This window comes from Phalaenopsis equestris, unplaced genomic scaffold (assembly GCF_001263595.1).
Source record: "Phalaenopsis equestris unplaced genomic scaffold, ASM126359v1 Scaffold000428, whole genome shotgun sequence".
NCBI classification, from domain to species: domain Eukaryota; kingdom Viridiplantae; phylum Streptophyta; class Magnoliopsida; order Asparagales; family Orchidaceae; genus Phalaenopsis; species Phalaenopsis equestris.
Genome location: NW_018164869.1, coordinates 4,047,163 through 4,064,730, shown reverse-complemented (window position 1 = coordinate 4,064,730; position 17,568 = coordinate 4,047,163). Strand labels below are relative to the sequence as shown.

Here is a 17,568-nt window from a genome sequence, read left to right as displayed (position 1 = left end):
ACGGACAACAATATTTTTTAACGAGTCGAACACGAGCTATGCCTCAACTCACTCATCTTCGGCTTATTTACACCCCTGGGGGGGTGCAATTGTTCACTCCGGACATAGCATAATTTCTCTTCTGCTTCGAACTAATAACTACCTTGAATAAACAACCTCAACGGGCCCTCTATTATAGTTTAAATATTTGTACTTAGCCTGTAAATATTTTAGCTTAAGCTTTGAGTAGACCCTCTCTATATATACCACTGTAATAGTATTATGAAGTATGATAAATAGAAATTCACTAATCGGCTTCTTCCACTCTTCTGTCTCTCTTCTCTTTTATCTCAAGAACCATACTCCACCCATGTTTGAAATCATATTGAAACTATATTCGAAACTTTATGTCAATCATATTTAAATCTGTCTTCCACCATGTTTTGAAACATTTCTAAATTGTGTCTATTATTGTTTGAATCTTGTTAAATATTATCTGAATAATGTTCAAACTTACCTTTTAACATTATCTGCATCATGCTCATCTCTATATTCATTAAAAAAATTTAAAAAAAAATCAATCGAGATTAAAGAAGATTCAAACAATATTTGAACACTACTTTACCCAGTTGTCATTGGTAATTAAGTCCAAAATCATTATGAATGTAATATTTCAACTGTTGTCAGAATAAAGTCCAAATAATTAGCCAAAACTATGGTAAGATTTACATATATACCATTTTCTTCTTATATATTTACATATCTAACATCTAAACTTTAATTTTTTTGTATATAGTACAATGATACTATCTTATCCATACCTATAACTTGCAAAGCATAATAAAAATTAAATTCATTTAATCAATTAAAATTTAAAACTAATATTCATTATTTTCTAATAAAAATATTAAAATAAACAACTCGCCTCAATCATTGAACAATTAAATAGTCGCCCAGCTAATCATGCTGCATAAGAATTTAAGAACAATGAAAGCCAAGCCCCACATCAATGAAAATCACAAGCTCCAAATTGTATAATTTCTAATCAAATTTAATCACCCTAAACAATTAAAAGTATCAAATAAAACTCAAAAACATTAATTCAAAGCTTAACACCCAAAAAAAAAAAAGAGAGAATTGCTCAAAAAACTTAACACCTAATTTTGCACCGTTAAAAAATTATTATAAATATTTCATATTTGTAATAATAAATTAATAAAAACACCCAACCAAAAAAACTAGTAATTAAAAATAATGACATTTACTTGAATACCACCAAATTCCTATGTCTTTACATATCTAACATCTAAACTTTACATCTTACATTTATACCACATAAAAAATGCCACCATTTAAAGTTTAAAAGAAGGAAATACACCTTTCATCCGTAGCTAAGGTCGAATGCATGCAAAATTCCAAAATATAACGAGAGAATCATATGAACTGCTTCAAAATTACTAAAACTAAAACTAAAAATAAAAAAATAAATTAAAAAAAAAAACATAATAATACTATATCAACTAAATAAAACTAGTAACTCAGAATGCTAGTTTGCGTCGACTGATTGTGCCCAACACCTGCAATATAAATAGACGCAGCATTTCAGCAGAACTATCAAATTCATCATCATCTACTGCCATATATCATAAAAACCTATCAAACACAAATTTCTTAAAGAAATTATTTGGGGTTCAGCTACCAAGATATAGATATAACAAAACACACCACAACCATGCTAGCTCCTAGGCGTTCGTTCTTATTTTTCAATATTAAGAAGATGAGTTAATCTAGGTATTTATGATGTATCCATGGCTCCTGCATGGTAAGTTTCTAGTTCTTTGTCCAAATCTTCTGCAGTCTTCCTAGCCGGCTGCTTGCTGCCACGTCCACGTCCCCGCCCCCGTCCACCGATGCGGCCAAGGCCACGGCCACGTAAATTGCTTCCGCGAACAATGCTGGTGTTGCTGCTTTGACCTTGGCCATTAGATCGGCCTCGGCCTCGGCCTCTTCCACGATTCCACCTGTCAAATACTAGAATTAGAAACTAGCCCAAGTTACAAACATGTATATTTAAGACATGTACATAATAAACTTCAAACCCATCCATGAATTGTAAGAGAATAAACTTATTTAAGTTTACCAGATAATAAATTGATGGGTCGATGATGAAGATGTAAATGAAGTCCATGAATTGAAATGGTGAGCTTGTTGTATCAAACATGAAGAAGTAAATAAAATTACATAGAACATGTAAAGCACGGCTGGTTGGGGGAAAGCAAGAGAAGAATTGGGAGTCCACCATTAGGGTAAAAAGAGAAAGCTATACCATACTTACGTACGTGCAACGTGTGTCACGGGTTCGAATCCGCCCATTTGTAGGGTGTGGTACTCCAATATTTAGCAAACCTAAGGATGATTGGGGCTAAGTCTAATAGCCTTCGGCCATTCCTTTTAATATATATATATATATATTATTTATTTGCATGAGTATATATATATATTTGTGTGTGTGTGTTCGAAGTTAAATTAGGAAATAATTTATTGTGAGAAGTTATGAGGAATAAATTATTTCTTTGAATTGAATTTATTTCCTTTCAAATTTTAAGCTTTCCTATTTTATGTTGTTTCATTTTATCACCAAAATAATTAATATGAATTTGATTAACTGGAGATATTAAGAGTTATATCTTTTCTTTTCACTTATTTCATTTTTATTGTATTTCCTAATCTAGAATTCATGTAAGGGTTATTTATATTCCCTTTTTATATCAATGAAAACATTCCGCATTATTCTGAATTTCAACGTTGTATCAGAACCTAGTTTCGCACCTTAACCATCGATCCTTCTTCAAGAACTGTCACACTCCCTTCCTGCCATCCTCCACGCAGGGAGGGGCACTCATCTTAGTATCCCTACAGGCTTGGCCTGTCAGCTGGCCCTTCCCGAGTTGGGAGCTTCAACTCTGTCGGCCTCCAGAAAGCAAGCGGCAGTCTCCCAACAATTTTTCTCCCTACTGTCTTTCCTCCCATAGAGATCTATTCCATGGAGAATTTTCTGTTTTTGGCTGCCCAACAATCATTTCCCATGAAAAACTATTGCATATCTGTCGTGTTCCCCTCCTCCTTATAGGGTTTCTAAAGGTTGTTATCACTTATCCTTCCAACATGTAGTTCCAGCTGTCGGATCTCCCTCCATTGAAAGTTAATCACTCGATTCGAGCCTCGGACCATGTTGTCGCATCTAGAGTGACAATTTCGTTGAGATTCCGTTTAGAGATCGCGTGGGCAACCAACCGTGGATTACCCGCCCTCTCACTGGCGACCTCCCCCGACAAGATTTCTGTCGGACCTCTGTCGGCTGGCTCTCCCTCACCGGCTACCCTTCTCTAATGAGTTGGGTTGTCCCTCCCAGTCGCATGAGTTTCCCGCTGTTCTTCCCCATAGAACCTTCCAGTAGTTCTTACCCGCAGTACTTTCCCACAGGAAATAGAGCTGTTTTTTTCAGTTGATCTTCCCAGCGCAGGAAACAACGCATCTCTTACCCTGAAATTCAACGTTGCTTCCTGTGGTTTCCTGCTATTTTTTCACAAAAATCCACTTAGGTTCTTGCGGCCTGATCTGTAGCTGGGCCTCTCATCCTACAGTATTTTTCCCTTCTCTGTGCAGGCGTCAGGGGGAATTGCATTTCCAACGGCCCTTTCTCCTGCAGCTTTCTCTGTCAACAAAATTTTTTGGGTGTAATTTGCTCTCTCGTAGAAATCCCAATAGAAGAGTCGCCACTAAAGTTCAGAGAACGGGATTTTCTCTCTCCAGTGGCACTCCCAACCAAAGAGAAGTTATTTCTCAGACATGTCTTCACACCAAAAGTGGACAAAGATGAGTTTTTTTTGGCATGTTTCCCCATACAGGTTTCAACTATTATTCCTTCCTGCAGAAAGTTGCGGTTGCAACCGCCTCCGTGGTGTCTTTCGTCATTTCACATGTGGATTGTGGAAACGAATGGAAGCTTGTTACAGAGGAGTTCATCATTGGTTTGGTAGCCAAACGACTTGAAAAAAGTTATTACAGAGGCGAGACAGAATGTATCATTAAATGGAATCCCAGCTGTTGGCCAACATGCTCTTCTACATCGTTTCATCCCTAATGCCCAAAAACTCCAAGCAGGTCCTCTTTTTTTCCTTTTCCACCGGAACTCTCTATACACCTGGATTTATCTTGTTACATGCCCTCGATGCAAAGCCTCTTCCTCCGGAGCTTTTCCGGCAAAAGGTCCACCGGAATTCTTCCAATAGTAGACCCTCCTCTGAAGTCTTTTCTTGCATCAGACCCTACTACAGAATCTTTCCTGCAGCAGACCCTCCTCTAGAGCTTGTCCTGCAGCAGGCTCTCCAGATTTTTTCTGGCAGCAAGGCCTACCTTTGGAGCTTTTCCTTTTTATGCAGGTCATATCTTGTAGTTTTTCCTATTGGTCGTCCACTTTCCCATGCAGCATTACCTCCAGTAACCTTCTGCCTACCTACACTATGTAGAAACTGCAGTCAAAGAACTGCAGCCAATTAAAAGTCAGTTTTTTCCTCTAAGTGATTTGCTTCCCTACAAACCACCCTTGAGCATTACATGAACTCAAGTCAAACATAACCGCATTCCAACTACCAACAAACACTGCAGGAAGTGCAGTCAAAGACAACCGTAATATGGGATGAAGACATCCAAATTCTACTTCACAGGATCTTCCTCATTCATTGTTTGATGTTTTAAAATGCAAGTTTAACATTGTTTTAAACAGTTTCAACTTAGGGGGAGTGTTATAAGTTATATAGAAAATAATTTATTCCTGTGAGAAGTTGTGAGGAATAAATTAATTCCTTGAATTAGATTTATTTCATTTCCAATTTTATGTAATTTCCTTAATCTCCAGATGATTAATTGAGGATAATAGAAGCTATATCTTTACTTTTCTGTAATTTCTTTTTTATAAGGGTTATTTATACCGTATTTTCGTATCAATAAAAGAAGTCCGCATTATTTTGAATTTCAACAATATATATATATCTATTGAAAAAGTAATACTTTATTCTTGACAAGCAAGCTGTATCTTTACTTTTCTGTAATTTCTTTTTTATAAGGGTTATTTATACCCTATTTTCGTATCAATAAAAGAAGTCCGCATTATTTTGAATTTCAACAATATATACATATATATATATATATATATGTATATATATATATATGTATATATATATCTATTGAAAAAGTAATACTTTATTCTTGACAAGCAAGCACTACTAAATAGAAGGTAAAAAAATAGGCTTTTAGATCTCAGAAGAATTCTCTCTGTTGGTACATAAGTAGCCCCACCATAGCAAAGTTGAGAACAAAATACATACTTTGCAATATCAACATAAACAAAAATAACTTAAACATCAATAATCGAAAACAAAACTACATGCAATGCACTACAATAAGCCTCAAAAATTATTCCCTTTGCTTTCAAACTACAAAAATAATCCAAACTAATGCATTAGATTCGTGTTTTTGTAAAATCACAATATGCAACACATCCACAAGTATTAACCATAACAAAAATATTCATTAAAAAAGCCGTAAATAATTTGAAAAATTATGAACGAACAAAAAACACATAGCAAAGTTAAAAAAAATATGAAGATGTCAACTAGTGGTTAGTTTTATTTTATTATAACAGTAAAATGGAACTCTGCGCATGGATTATTTTGGAATCCAGGTCTTTGAGTGGCAGCCATAGAACAATAACAAGTAAAAAAATGATCAGCAAGTAAACAAGGAGTGTATGAGCGTCTCTGACATTCTTATCTAGCGCAGTCGAGAAATTAAAAATAACATAATAAGATTTATCCAATCAGGCATCTGCATTAATCCTGGAATATGCTGACAATGGCAAAAATTTGATCAAAAGCCCAGCTTATAGGAGGATATAAGATAGGGAAACCAAAAATAAAACATTCCAGAGAACAGAAAATTCCAATATGAAGCAAGTTTCAAAGATCTGAGAAATACTATTATTTTCGGCAATGACAGTTAAGCTGATTCACATAATGAAATATTTCAAGATGCATATGGCGGGAAAAAAAGGGAAAAAAGGTGAACGAGGTAAAGGTTATAAAATACAGTGAGATAAACAATATTGTAAAAGTAAATTAGGAGACACTAACAGAGAGGTATAAAAAACAACACGAAATGTTGACCGGCAAGAAAGCCAAATCAGTTGCCCGAACAAGTGCTAGCATACTCTAAACATCCAAGACAAACATGGAAACATGCTCTCCTAAATTGTGCATCCAAACATTAATCGCCAAACTAAAGGGTAAGCTCCACTAATTTACAAACAAGAGAACTAGTTAGACGCCAGCGTTGCTGCATACTTTCCAAGATACGCTACCCAAAACCTTCCTTCACTAAAAGAAGGGATGATAACAAGTTACAATTTCAGCTGCACGAAGATATTTAAACCACTCTTGTTACAAATTACAACCCAAAATTACAGAAGAGGAAGAGTGAAAGTTGCGCCAAATTAATCAATTGGGAATTTCACATTCATTAAAAATAAGTTGCGTTTGAGCTCTATCATAAACCAAAAAAATCTGTGCTGTATTGTTCCATGCAAAAATAAGACTAAAGACTAAAAATAAGGAAAATTAAAAATAAATATAAACCAGATCAGGAAAACCGTTTTTGAAAGAATAAACTACAGTAAATTCATGCTAACCTTTCTACCATAAACAAGAAGGGGAAAAAAAAGGTAAATTGCATGTAAACGGAAACCTACACAAAGTGCTGAGTGCTAGTTCAGAATATCAAAAGCTCTTTCCTCATTTGAATTTCTTTCTTACGACTAAATAAGAAATTGTGCCGGTTCAAATGTATGTGGAAAGATAAATAAGGAGCAAGCAGAGAGCTGTCAGATGAAAATCAAGTGCTAGCACTGACACAGTTAACATAAAAAGAAACAATCCTCATCCCGAAAAAAACTCAATATAATTCACTTCTTCCTACAGAGAGATAGAAAGTGCCTCAAAATTCATCCAGCAGATATGATACCAATTGGGAGGAAAGTGGCAGTAGGAATATCAAAAACCTTAAGCCTGTGCATAAGTCCATAAGCACAAACCAACTATGGGCTTTAGTGGACTTGGTTTAAAGAGCTTTCAACAAACATTAGAAGAGAAACCTCATGCATGAAGAAAAAAAATTGAAAATTAATCAAGAGCCATATTGAACTTAGCTTTATTACAAATTCTCATGGACGAGAACATTTGTCGATCAGGTCACAAGTTATATAGAAAGATTTATAACAATGAAGGATTTATACATATCACACAAATTTTATATTTTTAAATAATTAACACCTAAAACGTAAATTTTAATTATATAACACTCAAATCATTAACAGGACGTCTAAATTATCACTAATATTATTTTTTTTAAAAGCGAAATATATATATATATATATATATATATATATAAAATTGACACTAAAGTGCTATAAAAGTAAATATCAAAGTTTAGGTGTTAAATATATAAAAACATAAGAATTATGCGGTATGTATATAAACCTCCCTATAATAATATAGGGAGACAAAACAAAACTATTTAAATGTTCATGTATGGTTGTGGACAACAACTCATAGGACAATTAAATCACAAGCCAATATCGTGGTTAATGAACAATATCAGATATAAAATATAAAAATGCCAGTCTCAGAGAACTCACCCTGATAATTGCTTAGCGCCAACACCTTGACCAAATTCCGGGCTGAAAAAAACACAGGAAATAGAAAATCCTAATTTATTTTAGCATACATAAAAAGATTCCATATATGTTAAAAAAATTTACAATAGAACCAAAGAGCTAGAGCATAATTAATAAGTTGAGAGGCTTGTAATATCTACTTGAGGCATAAAAAATTCAATTCGATGCCTTTTCTACTTGGATCAAAGACTAGGCTATCAACGACCATTGCCATGCCAATGCCTAGCCATCATCACCAGCCGTTGACCTTGATTAGGGTGTGAGTCGGCTCAAACTGAGCTCGATGAGCTAACAAACTAAGTTCAAACCAGCCCAAACTCAACTCGTAAGATGCGCCGGCTCGTTTAAAAAAAATTAATATAAAATATGCTCAAAATATATTAACAAAATATATTAAATTTCAAACTCAAAATATATTAAATTTCAAAACTTTATCTTTAAAGTATTAAAAATGTTTAAAAAATAATATTTTGCATTATATATTAGGTGATTTTTTATAATTTATCTCCTAACTGTTCTTTATGTTTGTCATCTTATTATAAAACTAGCTTAAATTAATATAATTCTCTCTCTTTTATATTAGACAAGCCGGCTCAAACTCCTAGACCTAAGGTCAAGCTCGAGCTCGACTTGTTTACACTGCTAGCGGGCTGAGTGGTTTGATCAACTTGGTTAAGTGGTTTTTCTTTTAATCGAGTTAGTGCATTTGTTGTTGATAAGAACGAGAAATATTTCGTGACAATTCCAAATAAAAGCCAAATTATCCTCTTAAAAAATTATAAATAAACCCAATTCTCATTTTTTTTCATTTATGATCTCTAAAGACTATAGGGCCATATGGAGTTATTGAGCTCTGATTGCTTCTAGAAGATCCAAATGCCTATTTAGGTGTTCTTAAATTCTCCAAGCACCAACTGTCACCTAAAATTTGCCCCTAACCGATGCACACATTCTTTGATGTCAGACACCAACCCAAAACACTAACCAGCGACCTTTGATGACCAAAGTCGCCCATTCTTAACAATCAACTTACATCCAATGCAAACAAACACCTGTTCTCAACCCTTCACAAATGTGGTCAAATATAGCTAATTGTCCCTAATTGACATCATCAATCATCAGTGTCCTAACCACCACCTCAAGTAACAATCTTTGCAATCTAAATTCTTATATTGCACTCTCTATTGTCTTTATCTGGTTATAAAAAAGGGCAAAACTTTTGTATCGTCAAACTCAAGCTGATGGAATAATTTCCAATAGGCTAAAATCCATTATTTTTCTCCTTCCTGAGTTTCCCGCATTAAATTTGTATAGGCCAAGTGAGCGACAATCTCCAACTTTATCTACATGTGCAATCTTCATACAACCCTACAGCATTAAACTATCTCTATATCTATGAATAATCAAAATGCAATAATCAAAAACATGGGGCCTCTCAGGTTTTGCTTGGAAATGGCTTATATTTTTTTTTCATGTTGTCAGAACTTTGTAAAACTTGTCTACTCAAACATAAAAGGAACAAGAACGACAGAACTAGTCCAATCTTCTCATCCAAGCCAAAACTACTCTGTTGGCTATTTTTCATACACAAAAGCAATAAAAAAAATGACAAAAACAGCACATTAAAATATGATTTCTACAAAGGATTAAAAATAATTATAATAATAATAATAATAGTCATATTCATCCAAAGATTATGTAGCTAAACTAAGACTACTTTGGCAAAGAATACAAAAAATACAAACAGAACAACATACAAAATAACATATTCATTGTGCACTTAAATAAATTCATACTAAAAATAATAGCAAAGGCATTTAAAAAAAATGAATTTGAAAAGAAAAAAACAGCAAAAAAACCTACGTCATAACAACTGTCCTTTTCCCTCTGCCATTTGCACCTCCAACAACATTAACCCTAGGTGCAATCGGAAGGCCCAAATTGTTGCCTACAATTTCAATCTTCATAGGTTTACCATCAAGTTGAACATTGTTATACCGTTTTACAGCAGCTATGGCATCACTTCTCCTTGCATAGACAACCTCTGCAGATCCCTGAAACAAATAAAATCAATCTGATCTCGTGAGCATGCTTGACAAAGTAGAGAAGATTCAAATCTCCAAAAAAATATCATGAACATGGAATGACAAATACAGTGAAATAAGAAAAAAGCAAACGTGCAGTAAAGATGGGAAAGTAGAAGATTAACATATAAAGAAAATTAGTCTAATGAAAAACAAATCTAGCACCATCAAATAAAAACCCATTTTTTCCAATTTTGAAAGATTAATTGCTACGAAGCTGTTGAATTCTTACATGACACTTTAATAACAAAAAAAAATGGTGCATTTCCATTGAAAGAGCAAAAAATACAAATATATCACAAAATAGCAGCCATGATCACATAATTGATGATATTATGATCACTAATCAAATTTAAAATTTCCTCGCTATACTAAGATTCAAGGTCCCCTTGAGACTTGTGTAATACAACCATCCTGCTCAATAATGTGAATAATATGCAGAAAAATGATTTAACATCTTTTTGTTATTCTAGGTAATACACCCTCTATTATGTCATTCTGAGACAATTTTTGTTGTTTGGAAATGGCATCGCCTCCTTTAGAAAGTGGTTTGGTACGCCTTCCACCCTCTTCCATCAACTTAGCCTCATTTTCTATTAATAGTGTCAAACCAACTTCAACCAAGAAGTATTGCACCAGTATATTAACGAAGTTATTACCGTTATGCGTTCACTTCAATTCCACCACTTGTTTCTACACCAGCACCATAAGATTTCCCACCCTCCAGAAGTCATATTTTCACATTCCATCTCAAAATCAATTCATAGATCATAAATATATCAGAATCTAACCCAAGTTTAAAATTTTAATCTATGATGAAAATAAAAATAACCAATTTAATATGTTCAAATATGGTAATATTCTCAATCTAGTGTCATGCTCATACATGCAAAACCTAAGCCAATATCATAACCATTTTTTTCATGCACATATGTCCATGCATAGGCTCTTATCTTGATGATACAGCTTAATGATAGAAGCCTTCTGAAATTACTTAAGAGAGGCTTTTCCCCTCTCTATCCTCCAACCACCTCTCTTCGTATTCAAACCAAAAAAGGCTCTCACAGCAACCCTAATAACAATATCATTCAAATTTAAATCCTCTCACTAAATCCAAACCAAACTAAAAATCTACTCAATGGGCATTCAGCCACCCACTCAATCCCAACCGCATTCATATCTAAAATCCAAACAAATTTTCATTAAGTTGACATCCTCCAAACACTGCTATAGTAACAATATCCTTCGAATTTAAATCTTCTTGCCTAAACCAAAATAAACTAAGAATGAAACAATTAAACTTTACACCATTTGCATTTGACCTTACAAGGAAACTTTCAAATTGTATGGATGACATCTTTCTATCCTCCGTATTTCAACTAAGCAACCTCGATCACCAATCTGATTAATCCAAGCTAATTGGACCAACACAACTAAATCCAAACATGAAACTAAGTAAAAGTAAGACTATAGAAATGATAAAAAAAAATAGCATTCAAAATCTTCATGTCAATGTTGCAGTCAGATCAATACAATCCTTTAATTTGCTAAAACATATATTACCAAAGATAACAAAAATTAATAGCAAAGACCTAGTCATTCTCTTAATAAAAAAATATTTATAACGAACCATAGTTCAACAAGGGTCTCTATAATTTGCCTTTTCACGTCAAAGCATTCCAATTCTCCTATTGAATAGTCTTCCAATTATTATTGATAACTGCCATATATAATCAGCATAAGCTTGCTTATTACTATCAAATTTTATTTGGGTTCAGATCTTCTGGAGTGTTGCTACTTCCAATATTTGTTTCTTCAACTCCTAATGTAGAAGACTAGCACACGTCTTATTAATATAATAACTATATCATGGCGAGTCTTCTCTTTCCATTTACTTACATTTTTTTTCTTTTTCATGTCATTTTTTCTTCTTTAGCATTACCATACATCAAAGCCTCCAAGTTTGAGATTTCCCACGTACCCTTAAAATGGATTGCTCTTGGTTTCAATAAGAGTTTTGGCGGTACTTATCTTCTCTTCCAAACCAATTGATTAACTTGACTCTTAACAGTCCGTTAAACCTAACTCACATCAATATTGGCATTTCATTGCATCATAACAAATGTATCAATTATCAACCACATAAAAATTTTGGGAACTAATTATAATTAATACGAAGCAATAGTTTGTACGGAACATGAAAAATTGGTATTATAAGCTTGTTCCCTATCTTGAAGGGATACTTCCCAATTTTACTTCAAGTTTCCTAGCAAATTCCTAAGATCCCTCCAAAGTTCCTTATTACCCCAGTGACTTCACCATTTTACAACAAAAAATTATTGAACACACATTTGATCCAAATCAAAATTACTAAAGAGTCCATCACTCGACAAGATAAATGGATGTAAACTCAATTCCATCTTACAACAAAAAACTGCTTGAACACAAACATTTGATCCAAATCTAAATTACCAAAGAGTCCGTCACTTGACAAGATAATGGATATAAGCTCAACTGCCATCAAAACCCGAGAAGAGCTTTTGATAGATTTAGATGATTTTGCTTACGAATTAGCTAAACCAATTTATTTTGGATGTAAATTTCAAAAAACCTCATCACCCAAACTATTTTCAAACCAAAGTAAATTGAACTAAAGTTAAGTATAGTTTGATTATGGATGAATCAAATATAATTAACGTTAACAATAAACCTATTAAAAAGAATAACAAGCAAAATTTTTTAAAATTTATAATTTTGGCATGTGAAATACATAATATTTAAGTTGGCCTTTACATCACTTGTTTATTTACATGGATACATTAACATAATTTTTAAGGAAATTAATATAATCAATTTTAGCTTGCTTGGTATTACAAAAGAAGTAAACAATACTATAAATAAAAACAATTTAATTCAAAATTACATCTAATAACCAAAGCAATACTTCAATAACAAAATAATATCAATTCGATTTAATTTTTCTAATTTATCCAAAGAAAGCACACCCCTAATCAAGCCGATAATTAAATTGGAATAAACTAGCAACAACAAACCCAAGGTTGAAGGTTAGTCCGTTCAGGACTAAATCCTAATCCTTGTCTTTTATTCTTATCACTTTCATAGTTATAGGCATATTAAGTTGTCAATCTTTGTATTTAAGAATTGATTACCGAGAATCTGGGTAAGTATTTAACTATTTCAAATTAAGAAAAAAAATACTCTCCTTAATTCTTGCTTTTAATCAGGGATTTGAGTTTACCTTTAGTATTATAAATATGACATAAATAATGCAAGAGAAACTAAGTCATACAAACATACATAAATGCATACAAACACACAGACATGCATGTATGTGCATACCTTTGTTGACCTTATTTTTAGTGAGGTCTAGTTTTCTTCTTAGGGTTTAGGGTCTAGCCTTAGGATTCTCCTTTCGACTATCTTAAAGCCTTAGAAATGGGACCCACCTCGATTTAGAAATTAAAACTACTTCTTTACCCTTTTGGAGTTCAACATGTGTGGTCTTGATCTCTAGCACTTAGGAGATTGAAACCAACATGAGGAAACTCAAAAGGAGTCCCTATATGATCATTAAGCCCTGGGATTGTCTTATGCACAATTTGCACATTCGCGCGCACAAACTTTGCAATTCGGATAGTCGACATATTAAATATTGCAATTCACGTCACCTACGTCTTTACGTGTTGCATAATTAATCAAAACTTAAATAAAACTTTGAAACGATCGATCGCAGACTCGAAATTTTAATAAAATCAAATTTGACGTGTTTTCGACCCGATCGTCGGCGAGGTTGTCTGAACGACCCCAGATAACAAAACAAACCGAGCCGGCGTGTCCGGAAAGTTAATTTTAGCTAGGAGGGACATCAATTTTGCTTGGGCACCGCGCACAAATAAATTACATGAAATTTGACGCGCTAAAAAAAAAGGGAAAATACTTTAAAATCCCAAATCTCTAAACTCACGCACCCGCGCCTGACCCCTCCCCATTTATTCTTCATTCGGCCCACTCGAACCCCCAATATTCTGATTCATCTCCTTCGCTCTGATCCCGCTCGTGCAAACCCGAGCCAAGCTTAATTCCTCGCGATCGAACTCCATTCTTCGCGCGGCTTCAACCCGAGGTCCCCTCCTCGTACGCTTGCTTCTACCTAAAAGCTCCTCATTGTGACCACGCTCTCTGCCTCCACCTACTCCCTGCCACTCTGCTTCCATCTGCTCAACACCCACTCTTGCGCCCTTGACACCACCTACCCGTCTCAGTTTCATTCGGCTCACCTCCAGGTAAGTGGAATGTAGAGCTTCTCTTCCCTCTGTGCCTATAAAAACCCCATCCAGGGGGGTCTTTAGGATTGGCCGAAATTTTGGAGAGGGGGGAGGTTCTGCCAAAATTCTGAGTGATTCTTTCCTCTTGGTTGGTTTGTGTTTTGTGTGCTTGGAGCTTTGGTTTTCTATGTTTTCCTTTGAGCAATAAAAAAAGAGGTGTGGTTGTTGTTGGATCGCTGCTGCTGGTGTGTCGTTGCTGGAGCTTTGCGTCCAACTCTCTAGTCTGAAGCCCTCTTCCTTCTTCTTTCTTCAGGCATTTGGGAAGTAAGGATTTATTGTTTTTCTCTTTAGTTTATTTGTGAAATACTTCATGCAATAAGAGGTGTTCATGTGTTCTCGATCTAATTAAGAAGAAATGTCTCCTATTATCTTCATAAAATCTGGTTCATATATGCTTTTTGATGGAGGTAGCATTCAAGAGGCGCATTGAGAGCATTTATATGTTATTGAAACTGTTTGTACTACTGATATTATGATTTATCATCACAATACTTTTTATTTCACTTGTCAGCAAAAATCAAATTGTCATCACTTTGATTACTTTTTTTAGTTGCTATTAAATTCATACATATGTTTGTAATTAATTGTTATGCAAAGTCATGTGTTAGCAACTTCAGGTTCAAACTTGGCTTCTTGGTGTTGTGCCTCGCCATTGTTGTGTTGCCTGATTTTCTTACACACATAGCACTTAATCTATGTGTATTTACAAAACAAAAGAGGATTTACATGCATGCCACTCAATCCCTACGTATTTACATATCTAACACCCAAATCTGATATTGCATATGCACAATTTCAAACACTTACCTATTCTATACTTAAGATTTCAGATTTACAAACACACCACTCAATTCCTAGGTATTTACATGTTTGACACCTAAATATTATTTTTTTTTTCCAATACATGACACCTTCACATGCATACATTTTTTTTTACATGTCTGACACCTTACACACTTTACATACATGACACCATCAACACATGTCCAATTTCACCTTACCTAAATATTGAGTGGAAATTGTTGTGTTAGAAATGTAAACACATAAGAATTAAGTGGTATGCATGTAAATCTGTCATTGTTCTTTAATGGCTGTGCTTGAGACCAGTCATTTCAATTTTTTTCTTGCAATTAAAGTATGAAAAACATGCTCTAAATATTGCTTGTGATTGCGTTGAAATTTTGCATGGTTTGTTTGGAACCTTTTGGATTCACTTGAGGTATCATCGATTTATGTAATTACACTTTTGTTAGGAGTTAAACCATTAGCACTCTCGCATATGTTAGCACGCTTGATATTTAAAACTTGGGAGTTTAATGGTGTGTTCCTTGTGTTTGCTTGCAACTAGAATACATGTATTTGAGGAAATGTTTGTTTCACAATTTGGTTGGATGAGTTAGATGGATGTTTCATTCTATTTGATGTTTTATTGTTGTTGAACTTGCACGAGATGGGTTTGTCCTACTTATCTCAAAGAATTCGATTATGCAAATAACTTAATCATTTTTCCATTTGATTTCTCTTTTTGCCTATGCTTGAACTTACTTAAAGCTTATAAACTCGAAATTCATATCGCTTGAACTTTAAAACTTTGAAGTGCCTCTTCAGGGATCGCTTTACTTATTATTTTCTTTGATAAAGTTTAAAAGTTATTTAGGAACTTTAAATGGTGTCATTTGGGCTGATAAAAAAATGTTGTTTGGAAAGGGCTTTAAACACCTTTTGGGGGTTAATTCGATCATTATTTTGAAAGAATTTAAACGCTTTTAATTTACTTGCGGTTTTATCCCTTTGTTTCGTTGATTTTTTTTTAAAAGTGGGTCGGCCTCCTTCTCCGGTGATTTGTTTTTGTTAAATGATTATTTCAAAAAATGAGAATTTCTGATTTAATTAATTGAAAAACACTTAAAAAATATATGAGAATTAGTTGGAAAATACTTACAATATATTTGAGGATTAGTTAAAAAATACTTATTTAAGGATAAACCACATTAAATCACTTCAAGCACAGGTTAAAGTGTAGGCTTCCTAAATTTTATTAGCACACCTTAGGTGAGAGTTCATCTACCTAATTTTCAAATGAATGATGAAACTAGGTATTTAACCTCAATTCATTAGCTATTTAAACTGATAGACATAAGGATACACCAGAATGCGGTTCATAACTTCCTTTTAATTAAATCAAGTGGTGAAATTTCGGTCATGACTTAACGTACAGTGAAATTCAATGTTCCGGGATTTGAGTTTGAGCCTTACACTATAATCCTCTTGGCAATTGGGGACATTCCTAATGTCACATATAAATCACATACTCCTGGGCCTTCATACGTGACATCGTGTTTTGTTTTGCTCATTCGTGTATTTTTTATTACAATTTTATTATACATGATTTTCTAGCAATTTATTTAAGTTTCATGCAATTTGTTGTTCTTCTTATTGCATTATTTACTTTAATGCACTAGCTAAACTCCTTGGGTAGAGAACAGTTGGACATATGTTAGGAGGTACAGCGAACCCTTGAGACCGAACAATAATTATACTTGCAAATAAAAAACATGAACTAAGCTTGGAGTCGCTACAGTTTGGAGATTGGAAAAGGTCTTCGTGGGCAGCACGATGAAGAAGCAGCAGGTGGAGGATGATGATCTACAATACTAAATATTTCCCGAGATTAAATAACAAACCATAAGACTTCGAGATAGTCTGTTTAGCGCGACATAAATCCTCACTTTATCGTTTAGGCATTTGCACAACGATGTGTAATTTAAGTCCTAACTCGTTTTAGGTTCCGAGATTGTCGTCTGATACGACGTAAATTTTCCTATCTTCCAGACCATTTGTATGACCGTGTCACGCAAATATAAGTCCTAAATAATAAAATAGACAGAATGAAACATCGAATAACATCTTCTCAAAATTGAAGTCAAACAATATAATAGCTTGGGAAGTCACTGAGGTTCCCCTCAGAATCTGTGGCATCCCCTACTTCTCTTTCCTTTGATTCCAGAAATAAATGTTCCCATTCGGTCCCTCTCCCCACTTGAACTTTCTACGTCCAACCTTGGAAACTCTAAACTTTGAATTCATGAAGATAAATACCTCTGATCATCAACGAGAGCTCTCTTAAATGACTTCAGTCATTTGAAGGGTAATTAACTATAGGGGATGGCTTCTATAGGTAGCTTTAAGAACTCAGGTAATATAAACTCTATCTAATTCTTAATATTATGTGGGGGAACTTGTCGGTCAACATAAAGGTTCGCAAACTAAAACGGATGTCATAAATTTTCTAGTTTATTTGATCGAGTCTCACGGATAAGTGATATGTATATTTCTCGGGATAGGTATGTCACTTGTAGTGTTGTGCTCG

General features: G+C 34.1%; 1 protein-coding gene across 4 annotated transcripts in view; it reads right to left on the bottom strand.

Annotated features, from left to right (window-relative positions):
• Positions 1-1,543: 1,543 nt before the first annotated feature.
• Positions 1,544-17,568, bottom strand: part of LOC110027420 (THO complex subunit 4C-like) — a 29,860-nt gene continuing 13,835 nt past the window's right edge. For 3 of the 4 annotated variants that reach the window (XM_020728857.1, XM_020728861.1, XM_020728862.1), the window contains 3 exons: positions 9,632-9,822; positions 7,730-7,771; positions 1,544-2,000 (listed from right to left, as the gene is read on the bottom strand). In XM_020728857.1, the coding sequence (XP_020584516.1) occupies positions 1,775-2,000; positions 7,730-7,771; positions 9,632-9,822 (459 nt within the window). In that variant the 3' untranslated portion in view covers positions 1,544-1,774. The remainder of the gene's footprint in view (positions 2,001-7,729; positions 7,772-9,631; positions 9,823-17,568) is intronic. The other variant, XM_020728860.1, reaches the window with a different exon arrangement.